Source organism: Talpa occidentalis, unplaced genomic scaffold (assembly GCF_014898055.3).
Source record: "Talpa occidentalis isolate TD23 unplaced genomic scaffold, MPIMG_talOcc4v2.1 talOcc4.8, whole genome shotgun sequence".
Taxonomy (NCBI): Eukaryota; Metazoa; Chordata; class Mammalia; order Eulipotyphla; family Talpidae; genus Talpa; species Talpa occidentalis.
Window position 1 is genome coordinate 21,197,862 of NW_023605194.1, and position 27,763 is coordinate 21,225,624.

General features: G+C 43.4%; 1 protein-coding gene across 1 annotated transcript; it reads left to right on the forward strand.

Annotated features, from left to right (window-relative positions):
• The first annotated feature begins 6,009 nt into the window (after positions 1-6,009).
• CPN1 (carboxypeptidase N subunit 1) lies at positions 6,010-26,606 on the forward strand. The gene is made up of 9 exons (XM_037496076.2): positions 6,010-6,232; positions 10,533-10,729; positions 13,429-13,584; positions 16,167-16,349; positions 17,366-17,477; positions 18,942-19,081; positions 20,819-20,918; positions 23,268-23,386; positions 26,223-26,606. Exons 1-9 carry the CDS (start codon positions 6,010-6,012, stop codon positions 26,358-26,360), a joined length of 1,368 nt encoding a protein of 455 aa, XP_037351973.1. The 3' UTR covers positions 26,361-26,606.
• The last annotated feature ends 1,157 nt before the right edge of the window (positions 26,607-27,763 follow it).

Below are 27,763 nucleotides of genomic sequence, written 5' to 3' on the forward strand. Positions count from 1 at the left end.
GCATTTGTTTAATATTTTTTTATACCAACTATAAGCTAGGGAATGGGAATCAAGAAACAAAAAAAGACAGTGTCCCTGCTCTTAAGTACCTTATATTTTAACCAGGGAATGCAAGCAAGTAACCCAACAATTATAACTGAATGCTGTATTTGTAGAGAAGCATGCACACAGTCCCCAGGAAACACAATAGCAGGAACTGAGGTCAGACCAGGGGTAAGTGGTAGAAAGGTCTAGAGAAAATGAAACCTGAACTTACGAACACAAATATCAGTCAGTTAACTTCCAGTTAGAAGGAGAGAAGATGTTCAAAAACTCTTTCATATTGGTGTATTTTACCATAATTTTTTAATTGGGGAGGAAAAAACACGAAGAGGTTGTGGGGTGTTTTGTTTTTTTTTTTTAAAGATTGCAAGTTGTTTAGCGTGGCGAGGAGCAAAGAGGGATGTTTGGCTTCGAAGAGAAGTGACCCAATGCTGGAGGGGCAGTAAACTTCAGAGAAGTTTGCACTTAAGCTGGGGAGAGAGTAGAACCAAACAGAGGATCTGAGTGGTGGAAGGAAGGGGTACCTGGAGCCAGGTGTGCCCTGCAGGAAAATCACCTTGGCTGCCCTGTGACTGGTGGGGGGAGAGGGCTGTTGCATGCAGGAGGGCGGTAGGAAGCTGTTGCATGGCCGGGGTCAAAGGCGAGTAGAGCAGAAGGGAAATAGTGTGGGTGGAGGCGGAAGGCAGGAGCAGTGTGAGGGTCGTCCAGAAAGAAAACCGAGAGGGTTTGCTGAGTGAGTAGCTGTGGGAAATGAGTGAAAGGGAAAGATTTAGAGTGGCGCCCATGTTTTTGTGTTGGGCAACAGGGGGTGCCATATCCCTAGAGGAGCAGCACTGGGGGAGGCTTGGTGCACAGAGGTTCAAGAGGGTGGCTTTGCAATCCTGGAGGCTGAGGCAGAAGGAGAAGCACCTCAGTCAAGGTGGTAAGAAAATAATAAATACAACTCACATATGCATAGCACTCTACAGTTTATACAAAACTTTACTGGAAAGTGAGACATGACCGGAGCATGTGGGGTCTGAGGGGAATTTATCTTGTTGGGTGGGATGGGGGAACCTCCCCTTCTAAAGAGCACTAAAAAGCAGCACTGATTTTCAGTAGAGAAAACTTCAGATGGATTTTGTCCGAGTGTTCAGTGTATTTTTGTTGAATGAATAAATGAACAAACAAAAAGCTTTATCATGGCATGGGTTGACTAGTTACCATAAAGATGGAATATGTGATTGAATAGACAATCATCTTCTTTTAATGATTGCTGTGCTTTTTATTTAAAAAAAATTTTAAGACTTATTTATTTATGCATACAAGAACTGGGGTGTAGATCAGATGTGTGTGTGGGGGGTCAGAGGAGTCATCAGAGACAGAGTGGGGGGCAGAACAGTGGATCTACTGAAATACACTGCTGAGGAGAGCAGTGCTGAGGGCAAGACAGGAGAGATCTGCTGTCCCATGTGGGTCAGCTCCCTGGCGGACCAGGGATGGAACATGGCTGGCAATAGCTTGAGAGTACTGTCTTTAACCCTTGCGCCACCAGGGAGGCCCCCTTAACAAGCATTTATTGGAAGCAGGCTCTTATCCCAGGGCTGGAGATGCATCAGAAAATAAGAGATCAATTCTCTTAATTCTCTTCTGTGAGGTGTTTATACCTTCCTAGGGAGAGAAGACAATAAATAATCAGCTATATAATATGGGATGGTAATAAGTGGCTTTGGAGAAATATTAAGCAGGGCAAGGTATAAAGGATTGGTTTCTCTTCATCCATCCAGATGACCCATTGTCATTTGGTGACATTTTTGGACATGGTTTATGTCTGTAAGGCTCTGCTCTGGCTCCTGGAACTGGGGTGCGGTGGGGTGACATTAGGCAGGGGTGCTCATTAGAAATCCTGGCAGAAGTGTGAGGTGGGCAGTTAGAAACAGCTGCCCCATTCAGAGAAGTGGAAACAAGAGCTATGAAGCTGAGAGTCATCTCATATGGGACTTGCATATGAGATCATCTGGAAATAAGTGCAGATAAAGAGAAGAAATTCAAGAACAGAGCCCTGTTGACTCCAGATGAGACAGGGTGATAAGTAGGGAATATAAGCTTTTTTCTCACCCCTGGCTTCCCCACAGCTTGTGTTTGGTTACTGCTGGGTCATTCAGATTTCAGATTGCACCTCCCAAATTACTTCCTTCATTTGTTTTTTTTAATTTATCCAGCACATTGTAGTAGGATTAAGCCATGAACAATAAGATAATCTCCTTCACCAACTTTGTCTTTGCTGGGAGAGGCAGCTAGCAAACATAAATAAGAAAAGAAATGAACTAGATAATTATGGACTGATAAGTCAAGTACTCTGAAGTAAGCAGGAGATAAGGCCTGGCACATCAAGAGGAGGCCTCTTCAGAAGACATCATCAGGGAAGGTCTCCCTGTGCAGTTGCCAGTTGTGCTTAGATCAGAAGTGTAAAATGAGCTGGAAGAAGGACATTCCAGGCAAAGAGAACTGGAAACGACTCGTCTTTGCTGAGGGCTAACTCTTCTCACTCTCCATGTTTGGCCAGGTTCCCTCTGACAGTCACTCTTACAACCCTCAAAGCCCAAACGTCTCTCAAAGAACGACTGGCGATTTGAATTGAATCGGACTCTTCATTCATTTATAGGCTCAGTTAGTTAATATTTATTAAGCAGAGTTAAATTACACTGACACTACCCAGCAGAAGTCCTCAGGTGACAGGATCACATCACAGAATTAAGGGATTTTAGCAGTAGGTGTAGGGCAGCATCCCTGTGCTACTGCCAATTTGGTTCTTATCTTGGGCCAACCCTCTGGACCATCTGTGGTCCAGACTGGACCAGTATATAGTTTTCACCCAGTATTTCCAGGAGGGAATAGCCATGTTTACTGACAGGTTATAACAGCATACTATTTCCTTGAAAGGCCTGTTAAAAGCACAGCAGGATGCAAAAGGAAAAATCAATAATGGGTTCACTTGTTCATTCATTCATTCATTCATTCATTCATTCAACAAATGTCTTCTGTGCCAGGCTCTGTGCTGGACGCTGGCTATTATCCCCAGAAGCAGGAATTGTGTATTAAGAGGCTGCACTAGGTCATAATACCCAACACAGTAGGTAGGGTGGAAGCAGGCTAAGCAATGTGATTTGGAGTCACTAAAGCTGATTTTAGCAGCAATTGCAAGGGTTGGTGAGGAAGACCCAGAATCTGCAGCGGGGGTAAGCTACCTGGGCAAGCAGCATAAAGAAAAGTGGAAAAGTAGGTGAGGAGGGCTTGCTCAGAAAACAGTAGGTGGTGAGAGGTGCCCGGGACAGGATGGCAAGGTCCAAGTGGATCTGCTAGGAGGGTCTTCAAGACCAGCTTGAGGCATTTGTGTACAAAGAGTCTCTGAAATTTTTTAAACAGGTATAATTTACATCTCACAAAATTCACCCATGTCAAGCATACCATTCAATGATTTCAGGTGCATCACCAGTTTGTGCCAGCATCGCCTTCAATACCCTCATCCCACCAACAAGATCCCTCATGCCTATTACCTGTTGTCCTCGTTCCCATTCCCAGCTCCAGCCCCCCGCTATTTTACTTTCAGTCTCTCTGTGGATTTACTTTTGCAGGACATTTCAGGCAAATAGAATGATACAACACACGGCTCTCTTACGTTGTTTTTTCCTTATAACATAGGGTTTTCAAAGGTCACCTGTGTTGTAGCACATATTAGGATTTCATTTCTTTCTATTGCTGAGTAGTGTTCAATTCTATGGCTAGCCCACATTTTATTTATTTATTTATCCACCAGTTGGTGGACATTTGGGTGGTTTCCCCCTTTGGACTGCTATGAATAATGCTTTACACAAATTATAGGAATTTACAGGAACAATGCTTTACAGGAATTATTGTAATACAATAATTGTAATAATTATTAATTATAATTATGATTGTAATAATTATTATAATACAATTATTGTAATAATTACAGGAATAGTGCTTTACACAAATTATAGGAAAGTCTTTTTTTTTTAGGTAGTACCCACGAATGGAATTCTTGGGTTGCATGATAAATTTACAGTTAACATTTGGGGCACTGTACTTAATTATTTTCTGTCTTTTTACATCTTTATGAACATTGATATATATTTATATCTTATGTTTTAGCATATTTATATATTAAGATATTTGTGTACCCAGTGGAATACTATTCAGCAATAAAAAAGATAAACTCATGCCATTCACAGCAACATGGATGGAGCTGAAAGGGATTATGCTCAGTGAAACAAGCCAGAAGGAAAAAGAAAAATATCAGATGGTTTCACTTATAGGAGGAATATAGGGGAAACAAATAAGGGATCAGGAAAAAATAACAATAAATAAAAAAATTAGCAGGCAACTATAAATCAGAGACATTCTGGGGGGGGGGATATCAAAACAGGGGAGAGAAGAGCACAGAGACTATGGTGATGATTCCGGGTGAATTGGTGGTGGGAATTTTACAGGGACTGCACCTGAGAGGAGAAATATACAAGCATACATTGTCCAAAAATGAACAACGACATAAAATATAAATAAATGGTATTTGTGTACCATAAAATTCACTTGTTTTAAGCACACAATTAAATTTTAGTATATTCACAGAGTTGGACAGCCATCATGCCAGTCTTATTTTAGAACATCTCTTCCACCCTAAGAAGAAATCCTGTGCCTATTTATAATCCTCTCTCAGCCCCAGGCAACATCTAATTTACTTTCTGCTTCTATATATCTGGCTTTTCTGAACATTTCTTGTGAATTGGAACATACAATATGTGGTCTTTTGTGTCTGATTTTTCAGTGAATATAATATTTTTAAAGTTCATCAGTGTTGTACAGTGTATCAGTATTTCACTCCTTTTTATTGTCAAATGATATGCCATTGTGTGGATGAGCTATATTTTTTAAGCCATACATCAATTAATGAACAACTGAATTGTTTCTACTTTTTGTCTGATGTCAGTAAGTTTTTGTGTGGATGTATGTTTTTATTTCTTGGGTAGATATGTAGGAGTTAAACTGCTGAATAATATAGTGAGTATATATAGTGAGTATATATTTAACCTCTTAAGAAACTGCAAAATTGTTTTCTATTTCACGTTCTCTTCAGCAATAGATGATGGTTTCAGTTTTCCCCTATTTTTGACAGTACTGATTGTGTGATTATGTCTTTTTGATTATAGCCATTCTAGTGGAGATGAGATGACATCTCATTGCGGTTTTAAGGCGCGTTTCCCAAATGACCAATGATGTTGAGCATCTTTACGTGTGCTTACTTTGGTGAAATGTCTATTCCAATGTTTTGGCCAATTTCTGTTTGGCTTGTCTGATACTTGTTGTGAGAGTCCTTGATGTATTCTGGATAGTAGGTAGACGGTTCTTGTTTATTTTTCCATTTTCTCAGTGTTACCTATACAGGAGAAAAGGGACAAGACCGCTCTGTGCTTCAGAAATATCATCTGACGGGGTTATGTGGGATGGCTGGAAAGGGAGAAAGAGCTCAATTTTATTAAATCTCCTTATATTGTAATAGCGGGAACATGCACTGGCCAAGTTTCTCAGACTTGTCTGGGAATCAAAGGGTTATCAGCAGCTCTTCATTGGAGCCTATTTACAGATCAGTTAATCAGTAAACGAGAATCAGTGAAACTATCCAATCTGTGGAAGTGCAAAAACCTTTCAAAAGGTTTTCCTGGATTAGGAGAAGCCAGGACATGGGGGAGGTGAGACCAGCAGCTATTTCGGGGCGGCGGGAGTGATTTCCAGCGTTGGAAGAGACGGTCTGCGTGCCCTTCCCAGCGGCTGTCACTCTGGTGTGTACTGGCGGGAAACTGGGACGAGCTGGTTCGCGGCTCTTGGATTTTGACTGGTGAAGAGGCGAGGCCAGGTGTTGGGGAGAGGTGGGACCCATTTCAGTGAGTCTCTCTGAAAAAACTCAGCAAGATGCCAGACCCGCTCTCAACCTTCCTCCACCTCCTCCTTCTCTTCAAGTTGGTTGCCCCCGTGACCTTTCGCCACCACCGCTATGATGACCTCGTGCGGACGCTGTACAAGGTGCACAACGAATGCCCCTCGGTCACGCGGATTTACACCATTGGCCACAGTGTGAAGGGGAGACTCCTCTATGTCCTGGAATTCAGCGACAACCCTGGAACCCACGAGTCCTGTAAGCCCGGGTAGTTCTTGGAGTTTATGGGGCAGGACACTTCCCTTGCAAATCCAGTTAATGGGATGGTTTCTGGAAGGCCCAAGAACCACTCCACCTGTGCAGTGTCAAGTCTTCCTTGGTCTGTGCTACATATTTCCCTTCTTAGCCCTCAACCTGCTCCTGCCTCTGGGGACCTGTAGCCACAATTCAGGTCCCAGTTCCTTCCTTCTTTTGGGGTTCTGTTTGCTCAAGACCTACTGACAAAAGGTGACTCTTTTTTGCTCTGGTCCCATTCCCTTCCTTCCCTCCCATAACCTTTGTTTCTCTCTTGCTGTTACCCAGTCTTTCCAAGCTGCTCCCCCAGGAGACCTAAGCAGAAACATTAGTTCTGCCAAGAAACTTAGAAGGGTTTAGGAATATCTCTTTGGGGAATGACAGTGTGATACGATGGTATCTTGGAGAGAGCTTAAAGTCCGGGGCACTTGTTTTATTTATTGGGTTATTTTTTATTCATTTGTTTCTATTAAAAATCAATTCATGTTTGGATTAAAGTTAAAAATTCAATAAAGATTAAAAAAACTCATCACAATTCCACTATACCAGTGGTCCCAGATGACCACTGCTAACCTATTTTTTTTTAAGATTAATTATGCATACAAGAACTAGGGTGTAGACCAGAGGTGCTGAGGGGGTGAGAGGATTCACCAGAGACAGAGTAGGGAGCAGAACAGGCAGATCTACTGAAATACACTGCTGAGGGGAGCAGCGGGTCAGATAGAAGAGGTCTGCTGTGCCATGTGGGTCAGCTCCCTGACATGCCGCAGTGGCTGGTGATAGCTTGATAGCACTGAGACTAAGCCCTATGCTACCAGGGAGGCCCCCTACTGATGTATATTCTACTAAACCCTTTTCTAAGCAGATTTAATCCCCTTTACCTAGACAACATTTTTAAAATAAAAATGGGATCATACTTTAACTGCTTTTCTCATTCCATAGTCTTTCATGTATAACATCCATATCTGTAAATGTCAATCTACAGCATCATCTTTTTGTTGCATAATTTTCCAATGCATAGTTGTCTTGAACTGTTCATGTATTGATGGACATTTACATTGTCTCTAATTTCTCACTGCTTTACTTCAATGATTGTGACACTCAAGTTATGTAAGTTTCTCCTTCAAACTGTCAGCTTCAAGTCCCTCTTTTCCCATCTACTTCCACACCCTCCACCCTAGCCCAAAATTCCACTACAACCTTTCTAAATTATTGCACAAGATTCCCAACTGTTCTCCTAACTCCTAAATGCCAACACTCTCTGAAACTTCCATTTAGCACACAGAAGCCAGAGTAATTTTCCTGAATATTGATATCACCTTCTCACTCCACTGCTTAAAAACCTTCACTGACAACCACACACCAAGGAGTTCTGTCCATGGCAGCTTCAGAATATTAAATAACCAATGGGGATGGCAGGGCGGTGACTCAGGGAAGACCATGTCATTAAATGAGGAACATGGCCTTGCTCTGAAGCTGCACTTACACAACAAGCACCCTGTATTTGCCCAGGTTGTGTATTCATTGTAGAAGCCAAGTCTATTTTGGTGGGTGTGGATGGACATTAGAGTTAGCACCTCACTCCATGCCCCCATCTTTCTGTGCCCCCTGCTTTCTAGCATTCAAGACCTTCCTTGAAGTTTTTTCATCCTATTTTAGCCTCCACCTATCCCTCTTTTCTCTGATGCCCTAAAACTTTGCAGTCCATTCCTTACACTTGTTTGTCATTCATTCAACAAACATAACTGATTATCTACTATATGTAAGCACTTTGGTGAATATACAAGAGAGAATAAAGCAAAAACCCAGCCCCCAGGATCTTCATTCTAGTGGGGTAAGAATGGCAATGAATGTGTAACTAAGTGAAAATATATTATTTCACATAAAAATAAACCAGGAAAGAGAGACAAGCAATACTGTGGATGATTGTGGATTGAGCGGGGATGAGTGGTTGCTACTTAGGAAAGGCTAAGGCACACCACCCTGGTGATGGGGAGAAAATACTGCAAGCAGTGGAAAGAGCAGGGACCTGCTTTGCATGGGGCATAGCCAGGAGGCTCCTGAGACTCCAGCAGTGTGAACAATGACAGATAAGACCACACAGGAGCTTATGAAGGCTCTCATTCTTTGCAAAGATTATGGCTTTTACTCTGAGTGAAGTGAGAAGACAGTGGAGGGTTTGGGGCAGAAGAGTGACAGGATCTGCTTTAATTTTTAAAAGATCACTCAGAACAAGGCTCAGCAACCATAGCCTGTTTTAGTAAATAAAGTTTCACTGCAACAGTCATGCCCGCTTGTTTTTAAATTGCCTATGTCTATTTTTGCTGGAAGAGTTGAATAACTATGATAGAGACAATAGTCCACAAAACCAAAAGTCTTTATTATTTACGACTTAACAGAAAAAATTTGACAACCCCTGATTCAAGAGAATATCTTGCATCTGGGCAGATGCAAGGAGTTCAAGTGGGACATTTATTTTAATAATCCGTGCATGTTAGTATGGGGACTTGAGCCAAAAGGATAGCTGTGGTGTTATTCTTGATATATTGAAAATAGAGACAAAAGAAATTTATATTGAGCACCCGCTAAGTGCAAGTCATCATGCTAAGTTCCATAGGGCAGTGGTTTCCAGACTTTTGGATTCCACAGAAAAGGTTTTTTTTTTTTTTATTTAATTTGAGAACTTTGTAGGGACTAAAATAGATTTCCCAAATTTTATTTTGCTAAACATGATGTTGAAGAATAATGCCTGCCATTTACAATCTCTATCTTTTCCTAAAAGAAGTGTTATTTTAACACCAATAAAAGTAAAAAAAAAGACATGATCTGAGATTAAAGAAATACACTAAGGACTGAGGAGTACACATTATAGAAAACCCACTATATGATCTTTGTGGCTCATAGATATTCCTTTGGGGAAGCCTGCTATAGTTGTCCTAAGATAAATAACAATGGATTGTGCCCTAAAGAAAATTAAAAATTATATAGGACATAAAATACAAAGGACAGGTCCAGTAAAAGAAACAATGTACAAAAATTAGGTAAAACTCAGAGCAGAGAGTGGTAATTAGAAGTTCAATAGAGTTTACTTCTAGCAGGGAGAATCCAATATGGCGTCACAGAATAACCTGAACTGGGACAAGGAGGATGTTGAGGAGAATTTGGAAATTTGGAGATGAGAGGTATAGAATGAGAACAGTCATAGAGGCAGGAGAGTATGGAATGGAGGGAAATCTTCTGGCAGGCGTTTTCTTGTTCCTTTTAAGAGAGCAAGAGGGCCTCCCTGGTGGCGCAAGGGGTTTAGACACAACCTATGAAGCTATCCGCAGCCATTGAAGCACAAGTTCTATCCCCAGCCAGGGAGGTGACCTACATGGCACAGCAGACCTCTCCTTTCTTGCCCGCTGCTCCCCTCAGCAGTGTATTTCAGTCAGTCTGCCTGTTCTGCTCCCCACTCTGTCTCTGGTGAATCCTCTCACTCCCCACAGCTCTGGCCTGTACTCCAGTTCTTGTATGCATAAATAAATAAATCTTAAAAAATATAAATAAAAAAGAGAGCCAGAATGATTTCTTCTAGTTGTAGAGGCTCTTTCATCCTTCAATGTTTACTTCAATCGAACAGTTAACAGAAACAAAGAGAAGACTTTCTCACACTCCTTCCTACTCTGTGCCTCAAGACATGATGATCTCAGATATAAAAAAGATATTTTACTTTCCTGAATCCCAAGAAAATGTAGCTTTCCACTGCTATGCTTAAGAGCTGTTCTGCTAGTACCCGAAGCGCTGGATGAGAGCAGGTTTGGGGAAACACCAGTCTTACCTGTAGAAATTGGTCTCTGAGAGGCAGTCAGCCACAGAAGCTGCTGCCTGGTCTTTGGCTCCCGTCATATTAATTAATGGATGACCTCCAAGAAGTTACTTAACCTCTTTTGCCTCTAGAACCCTCTTCCTGAGGCTAACCAAGCCTCCCTTATAGGTATTCTGTGAAGATTAATAAAAGTGAGCATAAATACCTGGTACACAGTAGGGCTTCTGTAAGAGATAGGATTATTATCCCTGACATGAATTTTTGCAGTATTTGCACTTGTGGATTGTTCGAAAGGGATTTGGGGGTTATTGGAAAAGACCCAAGAGAAGCATGCGATTTTCTTTCAGTCGTTACTAGAAAAAAAGGGACATGTCCCCTTGCAAGTGAGGAACCAGTGGCACTTGCAGGCTTCCCGCATCTTTTACCTTCCGGCGTGTATGTGTCTCCCACTTGCAGTGGAACCGGAATTCAAGTACGTGGGGAACATGCACGGCAACGAGGTGCTGGGCCGCGAGCTGCTGCTGCAGCTGTCGGAGTTCCTGTGCGAGGAGTTCCGAAGCCACAACCCGCGCATCGTGCGGCTGGTGCACAGCACGCGCATTCACATCCTGCCGTCCATGAACCCCGACGGCTACGAGGTGGCCGCCGCCCAGGTACTGAGCCCGGGGTGGCCCCGCAGGGAATGAAGCCGAAATGGGTAATAAAGTCAAAGCCGCGGGTGATGCATCCTCTACCCCAGCAGAAATGTAACAGAGCAAGACGACGGGGGGCTCGGCCCCCAGCACCCTAGGAGATGGATGTGGGCTCGCTCTGAGCTTCGGCTCCCTCAACACCTTTTCTGCCACATCCTGGTTTTCTTGTGGAGATCCCCAGGGCAGTATCTGTGATAGCACGTGTAAGCTCTGCAGTGAGAAGGGATATTGCAACATAGACCTCTTTCCCTGGACGTTCCAACTCTACATGCAGTTCTTCCGCCCACTTACACTTCTGTTTGCATTTGGAAGAGAAGTATCAGGGAGAACAGGCTTTTCCCAGAATTAGGGGCAAGGTTAATTCTGGATTCTTTATTATCTCTCTACTAGTGTGGTCCTCAGCTTTTTAAATCTTTAAGAGTTTCAGTTGCAGGAGATAATGTTTCAAAAATGTGTATGGACATTTACTTTATTCCTAACATAAATTGAAAATGCCAGTATGCCTGACTTTACACAAGTAATTCTTTTACTGGCTGCTTCAGAATAATCACAGGTGAAGATTCTTGAAATACAGATGCTCAGATTTCCCATGACTTCGCCCCACTCCAGAATCTACTGAATTAGAATTTTTAATTTAAAACTAGTCTTTAAACATGGTCTGTTTGTGTTTGGGGGAATGGGTGTAAATTGAAGGGTTTTTTTTTTTTTTTCAATCTTAAAGTTTATTTGGGGTAGTCTTGAAAATTCTATTCATTTTAAAAACTAGAGTTCACTAATTTTACATTAATTTTTAAAAAAATGTGTTGTGGTAAGAATACTTACGATGAGATCTACCCTTTAAACAAAATTTTGAGTATACAATACAGTATTGTTGACCATAGCTGCAGGTGATCTCCAGACTTACCCATTCTGCTCAATTGAAACTTTATCTCCCTTTTTAAAAAAGATTTATTTATTTGTGTATATAAGAACTGGGGTGCAGGCCAGAGGTGTGGGGAGTGAGAGGATTCACCAGAGACAGTGGGGAGCAGAACAGGCAGATCTAAGGGGAGCAGCGGGCGAGTCAGGAGAGGTCTGCTGCGCCATGTGGGCTGCTCCCTGGCTGGCGGGGGATTGAACTCATGCTGCAGAGGCTGGTGATAGCTTGGTAGCCATGTCTTTAACCCCTGCGCCACCAGGGAGGCCTGAAACTTTATCTCCATTAATTAGTAACATCCCTTTAGACAGTCCCAGTCCCTGGCAACCACCTCCCAGCCCCTGGCAACCATCCTCCACGAATCTGACCACTCTGTCCCATAAGAATAAAACCATAAACTATCTGTCCTTCCATGAACTTCCCAACCCAAGCATATTTTAAACCTATTGAGATTAGGGCCGGGGTGTGGACAGGAGCAGCCGGGGGAATGCAGTCAACATGTTGAATCAAACATAAATCTGACCCTTGCCATCTCTCAGCTTTCTGCTGACATGATTCAGCAAATGAACCTTCTCTGGGGAACCAGTCACCTCTGCTCACCTGCTGAGTACTTGCTCAGAAGGAGCAGATCTTGAACCTGAGCCCAAGAAAGGACCCATCAGGGTCTCAAACTCAGAGTTACCTGCCACACCCAAAGGAAAACTGTCTGCAAGGTTGTGGTGCAGGGAAGACCTCCCTGGCCACCAAACTTTAAAGCCAACTGTAGGTAAGGCAGAATAACAATTCCACCCCCCCCCCACAAAAAAAGAGGTTCACATCCTAATCCCTAATCTCTAGAACCTGTGAATAGCTTGTGTTCTATGGCAAAGGGGAATTAGGATACAAATGGGATTATTTGCCAATTAGGTTTGCTAATCAACTGCTCTTAAAATACCATGAATTATAAAGGTGGGTGCAGTAAATTAGTCACGAGGGAGGAATACCAGGAACATTATGCCTACTGAAAAAAGCCAAACATGTAATTTTATAATCCCATGTATGTGAAATGTCAAAAAAAAAAATTGGTACATCTATAGTGACAGAAAGTGATCACCTAGGCTGGAGTAAAAATGAGGAGTGAGTATAAATGGGCTTGAAATTTCTTTTTTAAGGTGATAGAAACATCTTAAGTCAGATTGTGGAGATGGCTGTACAACTCTGTCATCATACTAAAATGAATTGAAACTGGCAAATTTTATGTTGTCATATCTCAAAAAAACTTTTTTTAAATAGGGGACTTGCATTATCCTAAAGTACCCTACTTTTACTAGAGATTCTCCTGGAATCCAGACCTCCAGCCCATAGCCTAAGGGAAATTTGAACTGTACCACTGGGACTTTGGATAAGAGAGATAAAGCTAACACCTAAAAGGAACAATAGAGTGCTCTTTATTTTTTTAAAAGATTTATTTATTTATGAACTGGGGTACAGGCGAGAAGTGCAGGGCGTGAGAAGATTCACCACAGACAGAGTGGGGAGCAGAACAGACTGACTGACTGAAATACACTGCTGAGGGGAGCAGCGGGCGAGTCAGGAAAGGTTTGCTGCGCCATATCAGTAGCTCCCTGGCAGGCTGGGGATCAAACTCATGCTGCAGAGGCTGTGGACAGCTTCATAGTGCTATGCTTAACCCCTTGTGCCATCAGGGAGGCTCTTTAAATATAGGTGTGAAACCTTCATTTTTCCTCTTTTTGTTTTCCCTGAGGGCCCAGACATTTCTGCGTATCTGATTGGTAGGAACAATGCAAATGGAGTGGACTTGAACCGAAACTTCCCCGACCTCAATACCTACATCTACTACAATGCAGAGCATGGAGGCCGCAATCACCACTTGCCCCTGCCGGACAACTGGAAGAGTCAGGTATGAGAAAAACTTGCATATACAGGAATCAGCATCTGGAATTTCTCCTAGCAATGTTCATATCAACCAAGTAAGCAGGAATTAAGCATCAAGGCAATTCTGTGTTAATTTGTTCAGATCAATAATAACTAGCTCTTACTCCATGTGTCACCCAGGTAGAGCTCCCCACAGAGCACAAATTCATGACATGTTTGCTGTTAGTAGTGATGGTAGTGAAGGTCAAAGTGATGTTGGACAGTCGCAGGAAATTGACAGTTTTACAGAATTCTCTTTGCCACATTTTCATTGATCAAAACACTGTGTGGTGAATGCCTCAGGCAATGTTAGCCATTCTTACTTCAGCAGTATTACACTTATAGACTAAAAAATTATTTAAATTCTCACAGCTGATGATTGATGGAATCAGGATTAAAACCCAATTCTTCTGACCCCTCACCCAGCGTTCTTTCCACTGCTCTACACTTTTTTGGCACAGAACTCTGGCATTCTATAGCAAAACCTCTCCTGTTGATGAAGTGTGTGCTCACCAACAATTAGTTGTAGAAAGAGATTCAGAGAGACTCATGATTATAGTTTTTCCTCTTTCCTTTCTATACGCCCCCTGACTGCTTTACCATACACACGTCTCCCCTATTTTTTCAACTAGAGGGTCCCATTTCATGTTCCCAGCTCATACCCCAGGAGGCCTTGCTAATCTGAATGGTTTTACCTGCTGCTGGGAGTGATACTATATTCACTAGCAGTATAATATCCTCAGGGCATTTCCACAACTTATTTCTTTACTGTATGAGATAGTTCTAGTCATTCTATTTGTGAATATCTAATATAGAGACTGAGGGCAGGAAAATAAAGTAGGTGTGAAGCTTTGTCCTGGGTTTTTTTTTTAAAGATTTATTTATTTTTATACAAAAATTGGGGTACAGGCAAGAGATGTGGGGGATGAGAGGATTCACCAGAGACAGAGCGGGGAACAGAACAGGCAGACGGACCGAAGTACACTGCTGAGGGGAGCAGGGGGTGAGACGGGAGAGGTCTGTTCCGTCATGTGGGTTTCTCCCTGGCTGGCCGGGAATAGAACTCATGCTACAGTGGCAGATTGCTTCATAGGTTGTGTCTTAACCTCTGCACCAAGAGGGAGGCCCTGTCCTGGGGGTTTTTTAGATGGAGCACTTTTCCCCTTAGAAATGAAGCAAAGATCTTGCTGGCTTGTGTAGATTCGAGGCAGCAACTTTCGGCTCAAGCAACTAGCAAATCTAAAAAATGACTGTGCTAGTTAGCATATCCAGCTAGAAGGATGTTCTTATTTATTTAACATTCTCTAAATAAGGTCACTGAGCCAGTAGTAATTAGACTCCCCTTGGCAAATCTGTCTGAATCTTAGAAGAAAAAAAGACAATGAAACATCTGTCTCTGGTGAATCCTCTCACTCCCCCACACCTCTGGCCTGTACCCCAGTTCTTGTATGCATAAATAAATAAATCTTTAAACAAAAAAAAGGAAACATCTCTACTAATGGGGCAGCCTGAAGAGAAAAAAGTCATGGAAACTGGCCTCATTCTCATGAACACAGGTTTACGGCACGGAGAGAGAACAGCTTCAAAAGATCTGAGCCTGTCACAGAGCAGGACTTGTACCGTTGGTGTTAGATCCACTCTCATTAGGTGAGAATCTACCTTATTCTTTCAGCCCCTTCACGAAGGAAAAACCAGGGGCCTTCACAGCTGACCCAGGGCCCAGTTAATTAACACACTTGCACCATATAACCGCTAAGCATATCCATCCCGAGAGGAGGGAAATCACCGAGGATTGTAAATTATTTACTTGCAGTGCAAGTCCAGGGGATTCAAGCCTTTCTTTAGAATGCTGTCACTCACCAGCAGGACAGTATGCAATGAAAGTGTGAGATTTCGCTACTTAGCCAGCTCTGATCTGTGTTACATGCTTCCGAATCCATGAGATGTGGGTATGCCCATGGGAGTGGGTTCCACTGTCACAGAAGATGACTGGGGGAAGAAGGAGGTTGGAAACCATTACTGTAAGCCAGTGTTGTCCGTGTGTACTTCCTAGAACCCTAAATTTCTGCAAAAATGCTTCAGAAGTCACTAGAGAAGTGGGTGAATTGGAGAACCCTCTCCTTGTTGCCAGAAAGAGGCCAAGTTTCCTCTTATCAACATCTCCTTAGCATGGTGTTTTGGCTGCAGTCGATGTACCTGCACTGGCTCATCATTATCACCCAAGGCCTTAGTTTATATTTGTGTTTGCTCCTCCTGTTACTCATTCTGTGGGTTTTGACAAACTATTCACAACAGATCTCAACCTTCTTAGTATCACACACAAATGTTTTCAGCTATTTTGTATATTGGGATTCTACATGAGATTTCATTTTGAAAAAAGTTTCTACCCATTTAATTCTTAAAAGCAACATGCCAAAAGTCAAAATTCCCCTGTCTAGTTCTCTCGTATCTGGTAGGACTCTCTGATTTACTCAGACACGATGTCTCTTCAGGCCGCTTCCTGGCAGACTTACCCAAATGGCCATTTGGCACATCCAGTTGCAGCTTCATGCTGTCCTCTCTTCGCAGGTGGAACCCGAGACCCAGGCTGTGATCCAGTGGATCCGCTCCTTCAACTTTGTTCTATCAGCCAACCTCCACGGGGGGGCAGTGGTGGCCAATTACCCCTATGACAAGTCCATGGGGCATGGAGTCCGAGGTTTCCACCGTTCAGCCAACACCCCCACGCCTGACGACAAGCTTTTCCAGAAGGTGTGCGGGATGAGTGTGTCCAGCCAGAGGAAGACGGGGATCAGAGAAAGAACACAAGTCCAACATAGGACCCTAATAGAATGAGTCTACAAAAATATAACTAGAACATGGCCGGTGCATTAGAAGCGTGCAAGCTTGTCTTGTTTTGATTTTAAGCCACAAATTCATGAAAAAGTAAATCAATAGAAAATGTTATAATACAGTTAATGCAGTGTAAAAAATATTTATGCTAATGATAAGCAAGAAATGTGCCAAAAGAGTAATAGTGCTATAGGGGTAAGCCAGAGCATTCAGTGCGAATTTTGGAGATTTTATGGTACTATGACTATATTAATGAAAAGTAGACCACACAGAAAAGGTTTACATTGTAATTCAAAACAGCAACAGAATAAAACTAACAGGAAATTATGTTAATTTTTAATTAATTACTTTATAGTCAATATATTATTAGTAACTTAATTATGAAACAATAATTAATGGCATTACTTAATAATTCATCAGTTAATTACAGAGAGAATAATATCAGTCGTTGCTTTGCAAAGCAAGTATATTATTGTATTTTCTTCTCTAGTAATATCATTTTGTACATTGTTATAAAACAGTGAAGAGAAAGAGTTATAGAGATTCTGAATCTATTTCTCTCCCTTCAATACAGTTCTTTCCTGGCAAAGACTTATCTTACCTACTCCTTGATTTCTTTTACAAAGCTCAGCTAGAAAATAACACACCTAGAAGGCGGCTGACACATCATCTAGTGCCACCCCTCACTTGGCGCTTGAAGAAATATATCCCCCACATACTGGAAACATTAGAAGATAGGTTCCCTAGCTCCAGCCCACTACACACACCCCCACCACCATCACCATCTCTCTATCCCTGCTGGTATTTCCTTTCACTAACGCAAATAATCAGTTGTTTCTACTCGGGGTTTTCTTGGCTTCGCCCTACTTCTGAGTGTGAGCATTGCTATCCAAGTTGCAAGCACTCACCCTCATATTCTACCTGTTTTCCTTTAGCTGGCCAGAGTCTACTCCTATGCACATGGATGGATGCACCAGGGCTGGAACTGTGGGGATTACTTCCCGGACGGCATCACCAATGGGGCTTCCTGGTATTCTCTCAGCAGGGGTAAGGGCAGTTCCACTGTAGAAGGGCTGTGTGCTAAAGTAGGAGAGGGCTTGTGCCTCCTTCTAAATGATCATTTTTCTTTTTCTTTTTTTTTAAGATTTGTTTTTATTTATGCATACAAGAACTGGGTGTAGGTCAGAGGTGCAGGGGGTGAGAGGATTCACCAGAGACAGAGTGGGAAGCAGAATAGGTGGATCTACCGAAATACACTGCTGAGGGGAGCAGCAGGGGAGACAGGAGAGGTCTGCTGCACCATGTGGGTCAGCTCCCTGGCCGGGGATCGAACTCATGTTGCAGAGACTGCTGATAGCTTGAGAGTGCTGAGACTTTAACCCCTTGTGCCACCAGGGAAGCCCATAAATGATCATTTTTCTCAGAGAAACAACAGGACTGTTATGCAATTTGCATTCAAATAGCAATCTGAAAAATAGAGGTGTTAAGTTGGTATTTAATGTCATCCTGTAATTCTTTTAAATGAAGGGAAGGACACCTTTGGTTCTTTAAAACTGATGTTTTATTAAAAGATTGGTTAAAAAAAGGAAAAAAATACACCCTAAAAAAATCACCCAAACTAAATAAATAAAACTGGAGTATGTGTGTGTGGGTGTGTATATGTATGTATGTGTGTGTGTATGTATATGTACGTGTGTATGTTTTACACAACAGATTAGGGCACAGATTAGTGACGTTTTGGTCAAGGACAGTCCACATGGATGGCAATGGCCCCACGAGGCCAGCCAGCCAGCCTGGGCGTACAGTGGGCTGTACCATTCGTTTTTGTGTAAGTATATCCTGTGACTCTCTAATAACGCATTGCTCATTAAGTGATGTGTGGCTGTAATGTAGTTAGTGGCTAAAAATGTGGGCTCTGTCGCCCTGAAAGTAGTATCTGTGAACAGTCTAATATGAAGGTGCTACTAATAAGCCGACTTTGGAAATGCTAAGAGGGACAAGAAGAATTTAATTCACAAAATGGAAAAAAAGTGGAGGATGGAAATAATAGCATGAACATGTATAAAAACAGAAAACTAGAAAGAAAGGCATGTGGAGTGTGGAATGAGGAAATGTTTTATGGAGCAGACTATAAATGGAGATCAAAAGTAGAACAGAAGGTGGGGCCTCTCTGGTGGTGCAAGGGGATAAGTCACAGCACTATGACGCTATCTGAAGCCACTGCAGCACGAGTTCAATCCCCAGCCAGGGAGTTAACCCACGTGGCGCAACAGACCTCTCCTGTCTTGCCTGCTGCTCCCCTCAGCAGTGTATTTCAGTCAGTCTACCTGTTCTGCTCCCCACTCTGTCTCTGGTGAATCCTTTATGTATGCATAAATAAATAAATCTTTTAAAAAAAGTAGAACAGACGGTGTTTGGAAGGTTTGGAGAAATGGTGATTAAACGGAGTTAAGATGAGGCCTTGGCTGGAAATTGGCTGATACAAATCTCTCACTGCCATCTTTCCCCTAGGAATGCAAGACTTTAATTATCTCCACACCAACTGCTTTGAGATCACACTGGAACTGAGCTGTGACAAGTTTCCCCGCCAAGAGGAATTACAGCGCGAGTGGCTGGGTAATCGGGAAGCCCTGATCCAGTTCTTGGAACAGGTAAAACCCTGTTCCTTAATAGGAACAGGTTACAGAAGGAGAAGTGTTTTCTGATGGTGGGTTAGGTTTTGTGTGTGGTTCCGGTCTGAGTCTCGTATAATCAGATCTGACTCAGTACAGTCACGCATCACATGTTCTGAGAAATGCATCTTTAGGCAATTTTGTTGTTGTGCAAATGTCATTGAGTGTAATTACACAAACCCAGATGGTATAACTTATCTGCTGCACACCTAGGCTAGCCGGTGTAGCCTATGGACACCACTCTCGTACATGTTGTTCAAGACATCCTCAGGTGAGGCTGGACCATACAATAGATCTGGATTCTTCTATCAGTGATTCAACATGATTGAGCTATACTGCCTGTCGGAAACTGTGCTATATCCTGGGGATTGTAAATGAACAAGTGTCCCTGCCCATGAGGAATTTATATTCCAGAGAATATCATCTGCATGGTCTAAAGGTAGACAGTAACCAAGATAACAAAATAAACTGTACAGCATATAAAATGCAAAATGCTATGAAAAAGGCCTTAAAGAGATGATATTTAAACAACGTAAAGGAAGTGAGGGAGAGAACTATGCAGATGTGAAAGGGGGAACTCTCCTGATGAGGAACAGCAAGTCTCAAGCTGCACACAGCACGGAAAGGCAGCTCAGCCTCGCTAGTCACCAGGGAAATGCAAGCCAAGACCATGAGGACATACCTCCTCCTACTTTCTAAGATGGCTGCTATAAAAAAAATTTTTTAAACAATGACAGAAAATATCAAATGTTAGCAAGGATTTGGAAAAGTTAGAACTTTTGTGCATTGCTAGTGGGAATGTATGGTGCAGCTACTCTGAAAAACAGTGTGGAAATTCCTCAAAAAAATGAAAACTTCCCTAAGATTCTACAGTACCACTTCTGGGCATAGATCCAAAAGAACTGAAAGTAGGATCTCAAAAAGATACTCAGACATTTATGTTCATAGCAGCATCATTCACAGTAGCCAAAAGTGCCCATTGATAGCTGATTGAATAAAATGTGATCTGTGCCCATAATGGAATATTACTCAGCTTTTCAAAAGAAGGCAATTCTGACACAGGCTACAACATGAGTACACCCTGAGGGCTTATGATAAGTAAAACGAGGTAGTCACAAAAAGACAAACACTATTATTTCAGGCAGAAATGGGGAATCACTTAATGGGTACCATGTTTCAGTTTTGCAAGATGGAAAAGTTCTGGAGATTGGCCATGCAAAATGCAAATATACTTAACACAGTTGTACCGAGCACTTAGGAATGGTTAAGATGGAAAATTTTATGTTAATTGTATGTTTTCACTATTAAAACCTTTTTATTCCATTAAAAAAAAAAGACCAACAAGGCCAGAACACGAGTGTGTCTGGAACAATCATGAGAATAAGGATGAGGGCAATGGGAGATGAGATCAGAGAACTCCCTGAGGCTGGAGCTTTATAAACTGTCCCTCATACTTTAGCTTTTGCTATGAGTGAGTGGGATTTTGGGCAGATAAATGATAAGATTTCACTTAGATACTGTAACAGAATCATTTTGCTTTATTGAGAAAAGATTATTGGGGATAGAGAGGTGCAGAAAGACTAGTTAAGGGTCTGTTACCATGGTCTTTGTGAAAATCAAAAGCAAAAGCATATGAGAAAAAGCTTTGAGGACTCTTAAACACTGTGCAAATACTTTAGGGTCAGAGCTATGCACAATAACATTTTTTTTCTACAGGTACACCAAGGCATCAAGGGAAGGGTGGCAGATGAGAATAATAATAACCTCCGAGACACTGTCATTTCTGTCGATGGGATTAACCACGATGTCACTTCAGGTAGGTAGCCACTACTTGGTGGGGTGAGAAGGAAGCTTCACCTCCTCGTCTACTTCAGCATAATCAGGAGGCTAGTTTGTGAGTGAGTGAGATGAGCAGAGATGGCGAGTGGGGGTGCAGGATTGGAGGAAGGAAGCATAATAGAAATGGGAATGATGGATTAAGAGGCAAGGACCAGTAGGATGTAAATGTAATGTCTTCAGCATTCAGGAGTCACTGCCTCCTATAGCTTTTTTGGGGTGTTTTCTGGCTTGAGCTTATCAATGGCTGAAAGGCTGGAATGAAATGGGTTAGAAAAAGGAGAAGAATATAAAACTGTTGTTTAGTCTTATCTCTATCACAGCATTTTGCTAAACCGCCATCCAGAGAAAAGTAGCAAGATTCATTCTGTGGGCTTACTGCACAGCAAGATTGATGGTGGAGGCAGATCTTGTTGGAGCCATCTTGGAGCCTTCTAAATATTTCATGGTACAGCAGTATAGCAAACTGACCCAGACTGGTTTGATCATGGACAACTCCTAGGTGTTTTTTGTTGTTGCTGCTGTTTGTCTTTTTTTTTTTTTTAAGATTTATTTATTTATGCATACGAGAACTGGGGTATAGGCCAGAGGTGTGGGGGTTGAGAGGATTCACCAGAGACAGAATGGGGAACAGAACAGGCAGACTGACTGAAACACACTGCTGAGGGGAGCAGTGGGCGAGACAGGTGGGGTCTGCTGCACCATGTGTGTTGCTTTGCACCCTGGCCAGCCAGGTATCGAACTGTGCTGCAGAGGATGCGGATTGCTTCATAGTGCTGTGCTTAACCCTTTGCGCCACCAGGGAGGCCCCTGTTTGTCTTGTTTTTAATGTTTTGTACCACAACCTCAATACCAGCAAGGCTCAGAAACATTTTACTACACAAACCCTCATTAGCACATAAGCATTTTATAGTCTGTTTAAACCAGATGAAATATCAACTTTAAAAAACACATCAATTTTAAGGTGATTCCAACCTATCTTACATGAAAGGTTAATTCACAGCAAAGGGAAAAATATTCTAGAGACAGCCTTTTGTAATTCACAGGCTACACACACCAAGAATCCTCCAACACAATGGCTGGACTCAGATCTGTTTAGAGTCCAAACCTAGGGCATCCCTGAGGGTTTCCAGGCTTGCTAAATTATTATACATTGTGCGTGCAACAGTTGGGAATATCTGAAACATTCTAACCAAACATTCTAAACTCATTTCATCAGTGAAAGAACTCATTGCTAATTTTCATTACGCTGTTGAGCAAAACATCAATGTTGATGAGGCAGAGATATAGCTGATGGCCTCATCATAGAGCATCTGGTGAGCTGGCCACTCCTGCATGTCAACTCCCAATTAAAAAAAATGGCAGCCCCCAGGGTATAACCTAACGTATCCAACATGTGCATAATAGCACACTGCCTTTAAGGTGTTTCAAGTAAATTATACACATTTACTAGGGGACAGACAAGAGGCTTCCTTATTATTTATTATCTGTCCTATTTTTAATCTCATTTATTATTTCTATTATTCATTGCTGTCTACGTAAAAGAAAATTTAAAGGTATAGTCACAATTGATTCTAAAGACATATAAAGTCATTAGCCAAATGCTGTATCCGTGCCATAGAGAAATTGGCTTTCTGTTGAATTTTAGCTTTCCTTTAGCACACTTTTGAAAATGGAAGAAATATTAAAAATAGGATTGTCAAAATTAGACCTAGAGTAGTCATTCAGTCTAGCCCTCCTACTCAATATAAGACAATACTGATGGCTGGTTGTCCCGTCTAGGGCCACCATGTGCATCAGTACAGGTTGTACACTGCACAATGTATAGCTTTGCCAGAGCTCCTCATTCAGTCTTTGCTTAAGTGTCCATAATTTCATTAAGCAGTCCGTTTCTTTTTCTGGTAGCTGTTTGTCATAATAGTTTGACTTTTATCTAGAGAAATCTTTCTCTCTGCAACTTAAACCCATAATTTGCATTCGCCTTTCTCTAGGTAGATACCACTTCTTCAGTGACTTTTCCAGGTGAAACCTTCAACCTTTCTCTAAGTGACCCATTACTGGACATGAGTTTACTTTAAAATACAAGATCTAAAATTAAATACAGTATTCTCGGTGCAGGGTACAGAAACTTCTGCTTCCCAGAAGCTGAGGCCCATTCTCTGTTCGGTTCCACAGCCTACAGTTCTTTCAGATCCTGACCAGCTTCATCAGATTATTAAGGGAAGTCAAGCCTGTGGTCAGCTAAACAATCAGGTTGCTTTTCATGTCAAAGCCCCACAGGGGCAGATTTCTAATCAGCAGACTGAGTTTTATTTTTGTTAACTCTTAGGAGATGATGGTGACTACTTCCGGCTGCTGCTTCCAGGCACTTACACTGTCACTGCCACAGCACCCGGGTATGTCCCAGAGACTGTGACTGTGACCGTGGGGCCTGGGGAGCCCCAAGAGGTGAGTTAGCCTGGCCTTTGCAGAGCACACTGTAAAGATCAGTTACAGAGTCACACAAACAGAGGATTTCATAGTTCTGATCCGAGCCCAAGATTTCCTCTTTCACTATTAAAAACAAAATCATTGCTCTCAGTGGCTAAGTTTTTCCCTGTCACTCTCCTGTTCCCTCCTCTCGTGCTTCCTTTTGGCTTTTCCTTCCATGTGACACAGCACAATGATGAACAGCACTGTCTGATTCTAAATCCGATTCGTTTGTCCACAGACCCTGGGCAAATGCCTAGTGTCTGTCCCCTCAGCTTCTTCCTCTATAAATTGGTGATAACAGTACCTCCTCCGTCAGAGGCTGGGATGAGAAAGTGCACACAATGCACCTAGTACAGTGCCTGACACGTGCAGAGGGCTCCCCGAATGCTAGACATGTGCAGAATGCTCCTGAAATGCCAGCTTGTGAATGTCAGGAACCTTCCAAGTTACAGGCTCCGGCGTCCTGTGGGTTCCTTCTTCCATGCCATTAGCCAGGACCACCCCCAGGTGGCGCTGTCCCCTTCTGGTGGCTTGTGTTTGCCACCTCAGCACAGAGCCAGCTGCTCTCCAGCCCTCCTCAACCGTCCGTGGCTTTCTTTTATAAGTATGGTGAAGGGGAAGGACATTTTTTGGTCTACAGCCTGTCCATTTTCTAGCTTTGGTCATGCTAGATTAGGATCTCAGAGCTGAGGGGGCCCAGCGGTCATGGATGAGGAAGGGTAACGTGGATATCCCACTCTGTGAGCCTCTGAGCCTTACTTCCCACACGTCAGCTCTCCCCTAAACACTTCCCTCTGTCCTGTCCCGTCTTGACACACACCAGCGCCCCCAGACCTTCCTCCCCTTCCCAGTCAGTGCACAGAGGCCAGGCAGCTTGTCCTCTCAGACTCCGTCATGGGCACCACTGGCTGTGACTCTGTGTGAGACCCTCTGTGAGAGCTTCCAGATGATCTTGTTGAAGTTTCACAAGAACCCTGTGAGGTAGAGATAATGACCCCCATTTTTGGCTGAGGAAACAGAAACTTGAAGAAGGTGAGAAGCTTGCCCAGCAGCACACGGCGAGTAGGTGGGGGAGAGTGATACCCTGTCGGGCTTTCGTGGCCAGTGTGCTCGGGCCTCGTGCTCAGCTCTCAGCCTGTGTTTGGATCACCCAAGGGTCAGGGCGAAGAGTTCTCTCAATGCTTTAGCAGTTCCTCTGAAGTTTCTAGATAGCTCTGCCTCTCACCTCTCCTGTTGCCTCCTGCCCATCTCCTGCATCATAGAAATAGCTCTCACTTGCAGATGCGGGGAGCAAAGTGTCATTTCTCTTGCAGCCTGTTAGCTTGTGCCAGCTTCCAACCAACACATCCTCCTTCCCTATTTTCCTCTTAGGCTCCTGGTCCTCATGTTCCCTCAGACCAGGGGCTGCCAGGCAGCGGCACACGCGAGCCTTGCGCTGCAGGCAAGTCTGTTGCATGCTCAGGGCAAACCGCCTTGGTCATGAGTCACATACTCTGTTTCACAAGATTCACTGCCTGTGTCATGTCTCCTTCAAATAAATGAACATGACCCACCATTATGTCAAACGTAATTCATGGAAAAACCGACTTTTGGGTGCAGTTCCCAGACACGGTAGCACCTAAGCGCCATGTATGGATCCCAGCAGACTGTCCTTCTCATTCTAAAGCAGAAATCCACCTGGCTGGGGAAGGGAACAGTAAAGATCACCTACTAGGGCTTTTCATGGTGCAGTGGGGACTTTTTTGAACACCTCCCAGAGTCCAGTGCTTCCCTCTTCACTTTCCCCCACAGCTTTCCAGATTTCATGCCCCTTTCATTTTCCTTGGTTCTTTCCTCATTTTGTCATCTCTTCTCTCCTCCTCTTCGCTCCTCCTGTCTCTCCCTCCCCCACCCTCGATGCCCACCCAGCCCCTCGTCCTGATCCCCTTATTGCTACATTATAGGAACCAGTCACTGATACAGCGCACTTGGCTCTGATTTCCCCACTTTGGGAGTCAGCAGAAAAGCTGATGGGGCTTTGGTGGAAGGGGCAGTTAATGACCCCAAAGGAAGATCTCTCACTAGAGGTGTTTCAGCTCTCAACTGGCTTCAGCAGCTCAAGCTGTCCCAAAGGCCAGATGGTTGGGGATGTCCCAGGGGCGTGTGTCAGATGGCTATCCAGTTCCTTCTCTCTTCACATCCTGGTATGGCCCTACTGCTCCTCCAAAGCCAGCCCACACCACACTTATCCATCCAAAAACATCTTTACATCGGCACGCCGTGGCTGGAGGGAAGTCTCCATATATTTCTGGAGACAATGCTTTAGTGCATATGGACATTTAGAATTTAAGGACTGGCAAGCTACCTACGTCATCTACATAGCTGTATTTCCCAACAGGCAAGGCAGTCTGAGGCGTTGTTGGCAAGATCGAGCACACCTGTGACTCAGGGCCCTCGCAGAAGGGGCTCTTCTGGCCCTGCTGTTGCTCTTGTCCCAGCAACAATATCGGTCAAATCATGGTTGGAAGTGGAGATACCATTTTTCCCGATACATATGAAATAAATGTAGATTAAGTTCATCCAGATATACCATATGTATCACCAGTGATTATGATCCACTTCGGGGGGGATATTAGCCAGTCCTACTGACACCACCGATGCTGCGCTGTTGGGTTGTTGCCATGATAATTCTCCGTAGTCCCCGGCCCTCAGGAGCCAGACCGTGGAGGAACACAATTCCTGCTCTTCCCCCAATTTTAATTCCAAAAAGTGGAAAACTCATTCCTATACTCTCCAAGTGACTTCCATTTTTTTTTTTTCTTCTTTTTTCCAGGTTAACTTCTACCTCAAGAGAAGCATCCCTCAAGCAACTCCCACTAGGACAGCTCCTGACTCAGTGTATGAGGACAGAGTTTTACAAAAGAAAGTACAGCCACGGGTAGCTAGGAAGAGAGACAGGGGTGTGAAGTAGCCCCAGAGTCCCTGCCTGAAATCTGCAGTGCTCAGCACTTTAGAAAGCCTTTATTTCTGTTCTGCAATCAGATGAAGCTTTCTTTCTGTTTTGTTATCTGGGACATTTTTAAATGTAAACAAATTCAGAACAGATCAGAATGGCCCCTGTGTCCCAGAGGCAAGGACTGTGCCACAATAACGTACACTTAGCGTGCTCAGTAAGGTTTTCCAATTCTCGGGTCTGGTTTATGTCCAGAAGGCTCCGTGCCAGTCCAAGACTGGTTCTGGCTGGTTGGCCTGTAACGTAGCTGGCACTCAATAAAGCTTTCTGAATGGATGGGTGAAATGCTGAGATGATCCATCATTAATGTTGTTCCCATAGCAAAACCAGGTGACCAGTTCTTCTGAAATCCCAGAGGACCAGGTCAACACCAGCCAGTAGTTTCTCAATAAAAAAAAAGGATTTCACACACAAATACCTGGTCCCACTGCTATCTGTTTTTGTACTTGGGCTTTTTATTTTATTTCATTTTTTTATATTCAAAAGGGCAGCTTTATTATTTAAAAAAAAAAAGGAAGGTGGGCCTCCGGTGGCGCAGCGGTTGAGCGCGGGGTTGCGAAGCTGCCCGCGGCCTCTGCATTGCTGGTTCGATCCCCAGCTGCTCCCCGGCCACCGGAGGAGGGTCCCACATGGCACGCAGACCTCTCCTGCCACCTGCTGCTCCCCTCAGCAGTGTACTTCGGTCCTTCTGCCTGCTCTGCTCCCCGCTCTGGCTCTGGTGAATTCTCTCACCCTCCCGCACTTCTGACTGTACCCAGTGCATGTATAACCAACCAACCAAACAAACAAACAAACAAACAAACAAACAAACAAACAAATAAATAAATAAATAAAAGGAAGGGAAGTAAGGGATGCTTGTGCAGACACAAGCGGGCAGAAAGAGCTGCCCCTGAAAGAGGCCTGCATGGTCTCAGGCCAGCAGGCTGGGTCGGAGAGCTGCCTCTGCTGCTTTGCAGAGGGAGGTTGGTGAAGAGAAACACCTGCCTAGGTACAGGTGGGCAGGAGGGCTGTTATCATACTTGGGTGTTTTTAAAGAGCTTGTGCCTTTCAAGACATTTTCTGGGTATGTAAGTATAATGCAGATGCCTCTGTGCAGTGGTTCTGTCCAGACCCTGTCACTGTGATAGTTACAGCACCTGAATGACTTCCCCAGAATGAACCCACTCTACTAAAGTGGGTGTCACTGAAGACTTCGTGTGGTATTTCACTATATGGCTCACAAGTCCACACCCACACCCACCCCCTCAATTAGGCATGGGAGGGTCCCCAAATCCCCTATCCCTGAGGCTTGTTAAGGGTTCTTTACCATGCACCCTGTTTCAGGTCTCAGCCTCAGTTAATAAGCAGGGCAGGCTTCCCCC

Excerpts from the sequence above, each read along its gene's own strand:
- CPN1 (XM_037496076.2), top strand. The coding sequence starts at position 6,010 with ATGCCAGACCCGCTCTCAACCTTCCTCCACCTCCTCCTTCTCTTCAAG. Across the intron at positions 6,233-10,532 it reads CCCTGGAACCCACGAGTCCT|TGGAACCGGAATTCAAGTAC; the intron begins GTAAGCCCGGGT and ends TCCCACTTGCAG. Across the intron at positions 17,478-18,941 it reads CTGGTATTCTCTCAGCAGGG|GAATGCAAGACTTTAATTAT; the intron begins GTAAGGGCAGTT and ends TCTTTCCCCTAG.